We start from the raw sequence: 12,310 nt of genomic DNA, 5'->3' as shown, positions 1-12,310 counted from the left end.
GAATTGTATACAGGCCTCCAAACAGTAGCTAGTATGTGAGCTACAAATTAGAACAGGGCATAGAGAAAGCTTGTCAAAAGGGTAATATTATGATACTCATAGGGGATTTCAGTATGTAGGTGGATTGGGAAAATCAGGTTGTTGCTGGATCCCAAAAGATAAAATGCCTACAAGATGGGTTTTTAGAGCAGCTTGTGGTTGAGCACCCTAGGGAAAAGGCAATTCTGGATTTGGTGTTGTGAAATGAACTAGATTTGAGGAGCTTAAGGTAAAGGAACTTTTAGGAGACAGTGATAATAATGATAGAATTCACTCTGCAGTTTGAGAGGGAGAAGTTAAACTCAGATATATCAGTATTGTAGTGAAGTAAAATGAATTACAGAGGCATGAGAGAGTAGCTGGCTAAAGTTGATTGGAAGGGGACACAATCAAGAATGATGGCAGATCAGCAGTGGCTGGAGATTCTGGGAGCAATTTGGAAGGTGCAGGATAGATACATCCCAAAGATGAAGTGGTATTCTAAAGGGAGGATGTCACAAGTATGGCTGACAAGGGAAATCAAAGATAAGGTAAAATCAAAGATAAGGTAAAAGCAAAAGAGGTGTTTGTTACAAGATGGCATGTGATAACATTAAGGTAGGCTAGCCAATAATATAAAAGAGGTTTATTCAGCTATATATAGAGCAAAAGAGAGGTGAGAATGGATATCAGATCACTGGAAAGGGGCTGTGGGAGAGGTAGCTATTGGGACAAACAAACGATGGACTAATTTATTAAGTATTTTGCGTCAGTCTTCACTGTGGAAGAGACTAGCAGAATGCCAGTAATTTGAGAGTATCGGGGGCAGAAGTGAGTGTAGATGCTGTTACTAAGGAGAAAGTGGGAAGCTGAACGGTCTTAAGGTAAGTAAGTCACCTGGATCAGATGGACTACACTCCAGGATTCTGAGAGGTAGCTGAAGAGATTGTGGTGGCATTAGTAATGATCTTTCAAGAATCTTTCTGGAATCGTTCCAGAGGACAGAAAAATTTCAAATGTCACTCTGCTTTTAAAGAAGGAAGGGAGGCAAAAGAAAGGAAATTATAGACTACACTCCAGGATTCTGAGAGGTAGCTGAAGAGATTGTGGTGGCATTAGTAATGATCTTTCAAGAATCTTTCTGGAATGGTTCCAGAGGACAGAAAAATTTCAAATGTCACTCTGCTTTTAGAGAAGGAAGGGAGGCAAAAGAAAGGAAATTATAGACCAATTAGCCTGACTTCAGTGGTTGGTAAGATGTTGGAGTCCATTATTAAGGATGATTGTTAGGGTTACTTAGCGGCGCATGAAAAATAGGCCAAATTCAACATGGTTTCCTTAAGGGAAAATCTTGCTTGAAAAGTCTGTTGGGATTATTTGAGGCAATAACAAGTAGGATAGACAAAGGAGTATTAGTAGGTGTTGTATACTTGGATTCTTAGAAGGCCTTTAATAAGGTGCTGCACATGAGGATTCTTAACAAGATAAGAGCCCATGGTATTACAGGAAAGATGCTCGATGGATTGATTGACTGGCAGGAGGCAAATTGTGTGAATAAAGAGGGATCTTTCTGGTTGGCTACTGGTGAGTAGTGGTGTACCACAGGGGTCGGTGTTGGGACCGCTTCTTTTCATGCTATATATCAATGGCTTTATGGCCAAGTTTCCGGATGATATGAAGATAGATGCAGATGGTGTTGAGGAACTAGGCATCTGCAAAAAGACTTAGACTGAGAGGAAAAAAGTAGTGGCAGATGGAATCTAGTGTAGAGAAGTGCATGGACTATTTTCTAAATGGGGAGAAAAATGCAAAATCAGTGATGCAAAGAGACTTGAGACTCGATCAAGATTCATAGAAACATAGAAACATAGAAAATAGGTGCAGGAGTAGGCCATTCGGCCCTTCGAGCCTGCACCGCCATTTATTATGATCATGGCTGATCATCCAACTCAGAACCCAGCCTTCCCTCCATACCCCCTGACCCCTGTAGCCACAAGGGCCATATCTAACTTCCTTTTAAACATAGCTAATGAACTGGCCTCAACAGTTTGCTGTGGCAGAGAATTCCACAGATTCACCACTCTCTGTGTGAAGAAGTTTTTCCTAACCTCGGTCCTAAAAGGCTTCCCCTCTATCCTCAAACTGTGACCCCTCGTTCTAGACCTCCCCAACATCGGGAACAATCTTCCCGCATCTAGCCTGTCCAATCCCTTTAGGATCTTATACGTTTCAATCAGATCCCCCCTCAATCTTCTAAATTCCAACGAGTACAAGCCCAGTTCATCCAGTCTTTCTTCATATGAAAGACCTGCCATCCCAGGAATCAATCTGGTGAATCTTCTTTGTACTCCCTCTATGGCAAAGATGCCTTTCCTCAGATTAGGGGACCGAAACTGCACACAATACTCCAGGTGTGGTCTCACCAAGGCCTTGTACAACTGCAGTAGTACCTCCCTGCTCCTGTACTCGAATCCTCTCGCTATAAATGCCAGCATACCGTTCGCCTTTTTCACCGCCTGCTGTACCTGCATGCCCACTTTCAATGACTGGTGTATAATGACACCCAGGTCTCGTTGCACCTCCCCTTTTCCTAATCGGCCACCATTCAGATAATAATCTGTTTTCCTATTTTTGCCACCAAAGTGGATAACTTCACATTTATCCACATTAAATTGCATCTGCCATGAGTTTGCCCACTCACCCAACCTATCCAAGTCACCCTGCATCCTCTTAGCATCCTCCTCACTGCTAACACTGCCACCCAGCTTCGTGTCATCCGCAAACTTGGAGATGCTGCATTTAATTCCCTCATCCAAGTCATTAATATATATTGTAAACAACTGGGGTCCCAGCACTGAGCCTTGCGGTACCCCACTAGTCACCGCCTGCCATTCTGAAAAGGTCCCGTTTATTCCCACTCTTTGCTTCCTGTCTGCTAACCAATTCTCCACCCACACCAATACCTTACCCCCAATACCATGTGCTTTAAGTTTGCACACTAATCTCCTATGTGGGACCTTGTCAAAAGCCTTTTGAAAATCCAAATATACCACATCCACTGGTTCTCCCCTATCCACTCTACTAGTTACATCCTCAAAAAATTCTATGAGATTCGTCAGACATGATTTTCCTTTCACAAATCCATGCTGACTTTGTCCGATCATTTCACCGCTTTCCAAATGTGCTGTTATCACATCCTTGATAACTGACTCCAGCAGTTTCCCCACCACCGACGTTAGGCTAACCGGCCTATAATTCCCCGGTTTCTCTCTCCCTCCTTTTTTAAAAAGTGGGGTTACATTAGCCACCCTCCAATCCTCAGGAACTAGTCCAGAATCTAACGAGTTTTGAAAAATTATCACTAATGCATCCACTATTTCTTGGGCCACTTCCTTAAGCACTCTGGGATGCAGACCATCTGGCCCTGGGGATTTATCTGCCTTCAATCCCTTCAATTTACCTAACACCACTTCCCTACTAACATGTATTTCGCTCAGTTCCTCCATCTCACTGGACCCTCTGTCCCTTACTATTTCTGGAAGATTATTTATGTCCTCCTTAGTGAAGACAGAACCAAAGTAATTATTCAATTGGTCTGCCATGTCCTTGCTCCCCATAATCAATTCACCTGTTTCTGTTTGCAGGGGACCTACATTTGTCTTTATCAGTCTTTTCCTTTTTACATATCTATAAAAGCTTTTACAGTCCGTTTTTATGTTCTCTGCCAGTTTTCTCTCATAATCTTTTTTCCCCTTCCTAATTAAGCCCTTTGTCCTCCTCTGCTGAACTCTGAATTTCTCCCAGTCCTCAGGTGAGCCACTTTCTCTGGCTAATTTGTATGCTACTTCTTTGGAATTGATACTATCCCTAATTTCTCTTGTCAGCCACGGGTGCACTACCTTCCTTGATTTATTCTTTTGCCAAACTGGGATGAACAATTGTTGTAGTTCATCCATGCAACCTTTAAATGCCTGCCATTGCATATCCACCGTCAATCCTTGAAGTGTCATTTGCCAGTCTATCTTAGCTAATTCACGTCTCATACCTTCAAAGTTACCCCTCTTTAAGTTCAGAACCTTTGTTTCTGAATTAACTACGTCACTCTCCATGTTAATGAAGAATTCCACCATATTATGGTCACTCTTACCCAAGGGGCCTCTCACGACAAGATCGCTAATTAACCCTTTCTCATTGCTCAAAACCCAGTCCAGAATAGCCTGCTCTCTAGTCGGTTCCTCGACATGTTGGTTCAAAAAACCATCCCGCATACATTCCAAGAAATCCTCTTCCTCAGCACCTTTACCAATTTGGTTCACCCAGTCTACATGTAGATTGAAGTCACCCATTATAACTGCTGTTCCTTTATTGCACACATTTCTAATTTCCTGTTTAATACCATCTCCGACCTCACTACTACTGTTAGGTGGCCTGTACACAACTCCCACCAGCGTCTTCTGCCCCTTAGTGTTACGCAGCTCTACCCATATCGATTCCACATCTTCCCGGCTTATGTCCTTCCTTTCTATTGCGTTAATCTCTTTTTTAACCAGCAACGCCACCCCACCTCCCCTTCCTTCGTGTCTATCCCTCCTGAATATTGAATATCCCTGAACGTTGAGCTCCCATCCCTGGTCACCCTGGAGCCATGTCTCTGTGATCCCAACTATATCATAATCATTAATAACAATCTGCACTTTCAGTTCATCCACCCCTAAAGGTTAACTTGTAGGTTTGGTCTGTGATGAAGAAGCTGCATTGGTCGCATTCATTTCGAGAGGTCTAGAATGAAAAAAACAATGATGTAATGCTGAGGCTTTATAAGAGATTGTTCAGACCACACTTGGGAGTGCTGCACTGGAAAGCATCCAGATGCAGAGGAAGTTCACAAGAATGATTCGGGAATGAAAGGGTTAACGTGTGTGTTTGATGGCTCTGGGCCTGTACTTGCTGTATTTTAGAAGAATGAGGGGGATCTCATTGAAACCTATGGAATATTGAAAAGCCAGGACAGAGTGGATGTGGAGAGAGTGTTTCCTATAATGGGGGAGTCTAGGACACAGTCTCAGAATAGGAGATCCATTTAGAACAGAGATGAGAAAAAAATCTCTGCAGCCAGTGTAATGAATCTGTGGAATTTTTTGCCACAGGCAGCTTTGGAGACCAAGTCATTGCGTGTATTTAAAGCGGAGGTTAATAGATTCTTGATTAATCGGGGCATCAAAGAGATAAATCAGCCACAATGGAACGGCGGAGCAGATTTGATGGGCCCAATGTCCTAATTCTGCTCCTGTATCTTGTGGTCTCTGGCTGATGTAGCTCAGTCCCAATTGAATTTGGCAGTCTTTTCTCCCATCCCCAGGTAATAATGGTGTCCTCTGCATCCCGAGCACTCTTCTAGATTTGTAACTGAGATAACTAGTCTTTAAAATATTATGAATAACTTCAATGGATGGTAGTCTCCAACTGTAGAGTAATGGTTTCTGGATGAGATGTGAAGTGCAAAGAGATATAACAAGTAGGTTGTTACTGCCTATATAGTGATATGCTGTCATTTACAGCACTTGCCTAACTTTATGGAACTTGCTTGCAAGCTCCTTGTATGGTTTCAGCACTTTTTTCCATTCAGTGGAATGAGAGTGAAAGAAGTTTGCTGTTCTAATCACATAGGAGGAAAGAAATTATGAAAATCCAAAAAGAAACTGTAGGTATTTCCAGAGGAGATAGTAGAGGTACTTAATGAGTACTTTGCTTCAGTATTCACTAGGGAAAACTACCTTGGAGATTGTAGGGATGACTTACAGTGGATTGAAAAGCTTGGGCATGTAGATATTAAGAAAGAGGATGTGCTGGAGCTTTTGGAAAGCATCAAGTTGGATAAGTCACCGGGACCAGACAAGGTGTACCCCAGGCTACTGTGTGAGGCGAAGAGGGAGATTGCTGAGCCTCTGGTGATAATCTTTGTATCCTCAATGGGGATGGGAGAGGTTCCGGGCGATTGGAGGGTTGCAGATATTGTTCCCTTATTCAAGAAAGGGAGTAGAGATAGCCCAGGAAATTATAGATCAGTGAGTCTTACTGCAGTGGTTGGTAAGTTGATGGAGAAAATCCTGAGAGGCATGATTTATGAACATTTGGAGAGGCATAATATGATTAGGAATAGTCAGCATGGCTTTGTCAAAGGCAGATTGTGCGTTACGAGCCTGATTGAAGTTTTTGAGGATGTGATTAAACATATTGTTGAAGGTAGAGCCATAGATGTAGTGTAAATGGTTTCAGCAAGGCATTTGACAAGGTACCCCATGCAAGACTTATTGAGAAAGTAAGGAGGCATGGGATCCAAGGGGACATTGCTTTGTGGATCCAGAACTGACTTGCCCAGAGAAGGCAAAGAGTGGTTGTAGATGGGTCATATTCTGCATGGAGGTCGGTGACCAGTGGCGTGCCTCAGGGATCTGTTCCGAGACCCCTTCTCTTCATGATTTTTATAAATGATCTGGATGAGGAAGAGGAAGGATGGGTTAGTAAATTTTGCTGATGACACAAAGATTGGGGGTGTTGTGGATAGTGTGGAGGGCTGTCAGAGGTTACAGCGGGACGTTGATAGGAAGCAAAACTGGGCTGAGAAGTGGCAGATGGAGTTCAACCCAGATCAGTGTGAGGTGGTTCATTTTGGTCGGTCAGATATGATGGCAGAGTATAGTATTGATGGTCACACTCTTGTGGAGGATCAGAGTGATCTTGGGGTCTGGGTCCATAAGACACTCAAAGCTGCTGCGCAGGTTGACTCGGTGGTTAAGAAAGCATATGGTGCATTGGCCTTCATCAGTCGTGGGATTGAGTTTGGGAACCGCAAGGTAATGTTGCAGCTATATAGGACCCTGGTCAGACCCCACTTGGAGTACTGTGCTTAGTTCTGGTTGCCTCACTATAGGAAGGATGTGGAAACCATAGGAAGGGTGCAGAGGAGACTTCCAAGTATGTTGCGTGGATTGGGGAGCATGTCTTATGAGAATAGGTTGAGTGAACTCGGCCTTTTTTTCCTTGTAGTGACGGAGGATGAGAGGTGACCTGTTAGAGGTGTATAAGATGATGAGAGGCATTGATCGTGTGGATAGTCAGAGGCTTTTTCCCAGGGCTGAAATGGCTAGCACGAGAGGGCACAGTTTTAAGATGCTTGAAGTAGGTACAGAGATGTCAGGGGTGAGTTTTTTACGCAGAGTGGTGAGAGAGTGGAATGGGCTGCTGGCAACAGTGCTGGAGGTGGATACGATAGGGTCTTTTAGAAGACTCCTGGGCAAGTACATGAAGCTCAGAAAAATAGAGGGCTATGGGTAACACCAGGTAATTTCTCAGGAAGGGACATGTTCGGCACAGCTTTGTGGCCCGAAGTGCTATATTGTGCTGTAGGTTTTCTGTGTTTCTGTGTTGGAAATCTAAAATAAAAATGATGGAAAAACTCAGCAGCTCAGTCAGTATATCTGGAAAGGTGAGCATTGCTATTGTCACAATATTGGTGAAAAAATGTTGATTTAACATTACATGAATGTTCTAATCTACAGTTCAGACAATAGAGGAGGAACCCAATTACTGCAGTTCCATAATTCAGGTCCCATTTCCATCATTCTCTTTCAATTTCTCTCTCTCTTGTTCCTATTCTTCCTTACTCAAGAAGACTGTTATAGTTTATTTATGAGGAAAACAAAATTTCAAACGGGGAAAAGAAATAAATACTGAAGATGTGTCAAAATGCACTCGGTAAAATACAGTGCTTATCTAAATGAGGACAACTGTTCAGAAATGGAATGGCTTCTGAAAGGTAAAGAAATTGGATATCTAGAATGGCATGTGCTGAGTTGCAATTCTGTTTAATAATTGTTTTACATTAAAAATTGTATTATTTTTACAAGGCTTCTGAAGTGTTTTCGGGGATGGTGACTGGGCTATGCAACACCCCTGAACTGCAGGCACAGGCTCAACAGTTGGGTCCTGAGATAAATCTCCTTGGAATCGCTATCGTTGTGGGAATGAACATTTCTAAGGAAGTGCCTGAATTGCTTCCTACAGTCAAAGTTGCGTTGACAAACTTTATCAATACAAAGCTGCTGCCATGGATTCAAAGTTCAGGAGGATGGGTAAGCATCATGCCTAACATTACAATAGCAATTGAAAATTCAAGAAGATAGCTGCCTCCTCTCCCCCCCAACCCCCGGTTCTTTGTTTGTTCTCTCTATCGGTCATCTACTCCAGCTGTACCCCTCCCCTACCTGGCTCAACCTGCCTGCCTCTCTCGATCCACCAGTCACCCAGTCTCACTCTCCGATTATACTGGAAATCTCCCCTCTGCATTTTTGGTCCTGATGCAGATGTGCAGATGTTGTTTGACCCACTGAGTTACTCCAGCAGCTTGTTGTTACAGATTACTTTTCAGGAAAGCTAATTCACCAGAGCAATACTGTACCTCACCCTTTTCTTCTTTACTTTATATTACAATGCAACTTTGCCATGAGCTTTTGTTGAAGGGTTAAGTCCTTTTCCAGAAGTGAGCTTAAGATCTGAGCAATACCTTACCAACATTGTTGTAGTTGCTTAAATATGCCTTTCAACCAGATCCCCCTGGTAGATATTCAAGGTTCCATAGGAAGCAGTGTTCTTCTGGTGTCCTGCTTAATGTTTATCACTTGGCTATTATCCTTAAAATATGTTTTCTATTATCTTGTGCATAAACAGGCTACAGTATGACAATAAAACACATCTGTAGCAAGGATGTAAGAAGTGGCCAAGATTGTTTAGATGCCAACTGATTGTTTTGAAAAAAAAATTTAAATCATTGTGAAGTGCTTTGGGATATGTCACCCTACATAACTATAACTTATCAGTGGACAGAATTGGAATCTCACCTGCATTAGTTACAGAACAAGGTAACATGTACCTTCCTCTTAATGAGGGTTGTGTTCTGTTAGTGTTCTAATTGGTATGGGGAGGGTGCTACAGCCATTTAAATGCTACATTAAACCTGTGTTGTACAGGAAGGAGGGACAAAATTCATTTAGTAATTTCTAATGGCTTTTCACTCTTAGATATTTGGAAGCAATCAGCACCTATACCAAAGCAAGAAATATGTATTTAAGGGCTAGAACAAGAGCAATAAAGTTGTTCATTCCTAATCAGTTGGATAAGAATACTATAGAAAGAGCAGAGATTGGCTTGTGTATTGTGTTGTGTGTATGAGATTTGAAAAATGAAGTGCAGCCAGTTGTGTCATTTGGCAGGTTTGAGATCACGAGAGCTTGTGGATTGTGAGCCTGAGGTTTGAAAAGCAAGCAGGACCAGTAGTGACATTTAGTGGCTTGAGATCGCGAGAGAAGTTGACTTGTTGTGAGTGCGAGATTCAAAAAAGCGAGCGGGGTCAGTTGGGATTTCCAGTAGGCTTGAGATTGCTGATATTCAGGCACTTGGCAAGGTAAAAATCAATTGGGTTTAAGCAGATCAACAAATGTGAGGATGGTATCAAAACGGAGGGTGAACAGAGAGGATGGCTATCAAAGCTTGCAGTGGGATCTGGACCAAGTGGAAAAATGGCAGGTGGAACTTAATGCAAGTCTGGGGTGTTGCACTTTGGGAGGACTAACCAGGGTAAGACTTGTGCAGTGAACGGTAGGCCACTAAGGAGTGTAGTAGAACAGAGGGATTTGAGAATACAGATCTATAATTCCTTAAAATAGTGTCACGGGTAGATAGGGTGCTTTCGGCACATTGGCCTTGATGAATCAAAGTAGTGAGTACAGGAGCTGGGATGTTATGTTGAAGTTGATAAGATGTAGGTGGGGCCTAATGTCGAGTATTCTGTGCAGTTCTGCTTACCTACCTACAGGGAGATGTCAATAAAATGGAAAGAGTAGAGAAAATCTATGTTGCCAGGCCTTGAAGACTTGCTCTGTACTACTAGATGGGCCAAAGGGACTGTTTTTATGCTGAGGTACTCTGACTATAGATTAATTGTAGATGTTTGGCAGTTTGTGTGAAGATTCTTGTGCTGTAGTTGTATAATCAATAGGATTAATCTTAGACATTGTGTTGCAGTTAGTGAATATAGCAGACTGCGGAAACATAGAATAGTGAAATTAATTTTGGAATGATGCAGAGCTGAAGGGAGTGAGTGGGATAGTGTGTTAAATGTGGATTATGAAAAGCAATGGGGTTAGTTTAAAACTGAATTCTAGACCTAGTCCATGGTAGTTGAGGCACAATTGCTGGTGATCAAGCAATTAAATTTTGTGCTATGTAAACCAGAATCTGAGGACACATACCTTGGAGTCAGAGACTGGACTCGATTTGAAAAGGAAAACAGAGATCTGCAGATTTGAAAATGAGTATAATTTTAACATTGAAATTATGCAAGCACAAGGGTTATGTTCTGAAGAGGATTTACTGTGAGAGAGAACGTGATTGGATAGCAGTGTTTTAGGAGGCTGGTGAACACAAGAATGGTGGTTACTGGATTAGTATAGACGCAACAGTGGCATGTACTGAGAGTCCAGCAGTAGGTGAGCTGAGCAAAGGTAAGACTTTTATGTAATCTAAGTTCCTATTTAAAGTACGAGATTGAAAATACAGCTGATCAAATATGATATCACAATTGCAAATTCTATGATTTCAGTTTATACATTGTTATCAGAAAGTGGAATGGAGTTGTTGGCTGAACAGAGACAAAAGACGGTATTTTCAGTGTTTCCAATACTAGGGAAAATTTGCATTCTTCAATTCCAGATGTCTGGCAGTTTGATCATTTGGAGATGGTGGAATTTGAGATCTGTTGTCTGATAAAGTTGGACATAATCAGTAGGGGAAGCTTTTGGATGAGAAATAGTTGCAGGATGGGGACAGCACGGGTGAATCCTTGGTGTATGGTGGGTGTGGGAATACTAAAGACAGTGATTTCTTTACCCTTGCTGGGATCATTGTTCATAACTTTCTAGATAGGTAGCTTCCTGACTTGATAGATGAAGGGAATAACACATCCTATTGCAAATGGCTGCAACCACATGAAAAGGAACACAAGAAATGATTCCTTTCACTATTACCACATAGGATATAATTTTCTACTTTATGTTTCAGTACTGTGCCATGTGCAGAATGTTATCTGAAAACATTCCAAGTGGAATTAATGATACGGCTATCTACAAAGGAGCTGTTTCCTGAAAGGCTGGCCTTTAATTTTGAAACTATGCCCTAAAAGTCCCATTTTGCCAAGTCCTTTGAATTCTCTTTGGTATTTTGAAACTGTTGACTACATTACCCATAATCCTCATCAGATTTTTTACATGATGTGTAATGATGAGAAATTTGCTGTGTTGCAGTACTAGAACAGTGCACAGACATAATCTAAAATTACAAAAACAAATAATGCAAAAAAAAAAGGTAGCATTCATGGGTTCCTGGACCATTCAGAGATCTGATGGCAGAGGGGAAGAAACTATTCCTAAATTGTTGAGCATGGGTCTTGAGGCTCTTGTACCTCATCTGACGATAGTAACCAGGAGAGCATGTGGCAGATGGTGACGATGGATGTCACCGATGTCCTCAATAGTGGGCAGGGTCAGAAAACCTAAATTGCAGAAGAAACACTCCCATTTTTTTTTATCCCTTGGGATTCCAGGCTCCCTTTCTGAATCTAAACTATATATGTTGATGAGCATCCTTTCTTTTGTTTCCATTTTAGGAGAAGATCTTATGACCTGTAGTCACACATTCTTGGAGGCTGGAAGAAGAGCCAAGATTGGTGAAGTTAGTGCATTTAAAAACACATTCCAAACACAATTTCATGGGGGCTGCAGTACATTCTAAATCGTTGAGTGCCATTTCCCCTTCTAATATGTCAGAGTAACATGATTGCCAATCCTTGTACACTGATAGGGAGTAGGTAGACCAATGAAGATTGAGACTATTTTGTCCACTTTGCAACAGTGATGGCTTCCTTTCTTTATATAGAGCAATGTTTTCATGCTGTATGCAAGAGCTGGAGTGAAAAACAAATCAAGGTGTCTCACAAACTGTAATTACAGGTGGTAGGAAAATTCTTAACTCGTCTTAGCTTCTATTCACATGGACCTATGAAACAGATCAAACTAATGTTTGAACCAGTTGACTGACTAATATAAAGGATGAGCTTTCAATTTGTTTTCAAATTCTTAATTGCAGTTTTTAAAAATATATTTTTAGGTTACTAAGTGTTAGTTCCCAGGCTTGGACATCAGATAATTGGAAAATTCCACAATTTAAAAAAAAATCAGCA

At 41.7% G+C, this 12,310-nt stretch overlaps 1 protein-coding gene across 1 annotated transcript in view; it reads left to right on the top strand.

Moving 5' to 3' along the window:
* The window catches only part of LOC134344211 (apoptosis regulator BAX-like), a 27,942-nt gene extending 15,632 nt beyond the window's left edge, over window positions 1–12,310 (top strand). Inside the window, exons 3-4 of the mRNA XM_063043623.1 lie at window positions 7,926–8,150; window positions 11,738–12,310. Coding sequence (XP_062899693.1) covers window positions 7,926–8,150; window positions 11,738–11,752 — 240 coding nt within the window. The 3' untranslated portion in view covers window positions 11,753–12,310. The remainder of the gene's footprint in view (window positions 1–7,925; window positions 8,151–11,737) is intronic.

The sequence above is a fragment of the Mobula hypostoma genome, chromosome 3 (genome assembly GCF_963921235.1).
Source record: "Mobula hypostoma chromosome 3, sMobHyp1.1, whole genome shotgun sequence".
Classification (NCBI taxonomy): Eukaryota; Metazoa; Chordata; class Chondrichthyes; order Myliobatiformes; family Myliobatidae; genus Mobula; species Mobula hypostoma.
This window is presented reverse-complemented; position numbering and strand designations above follow the sequence as displayed.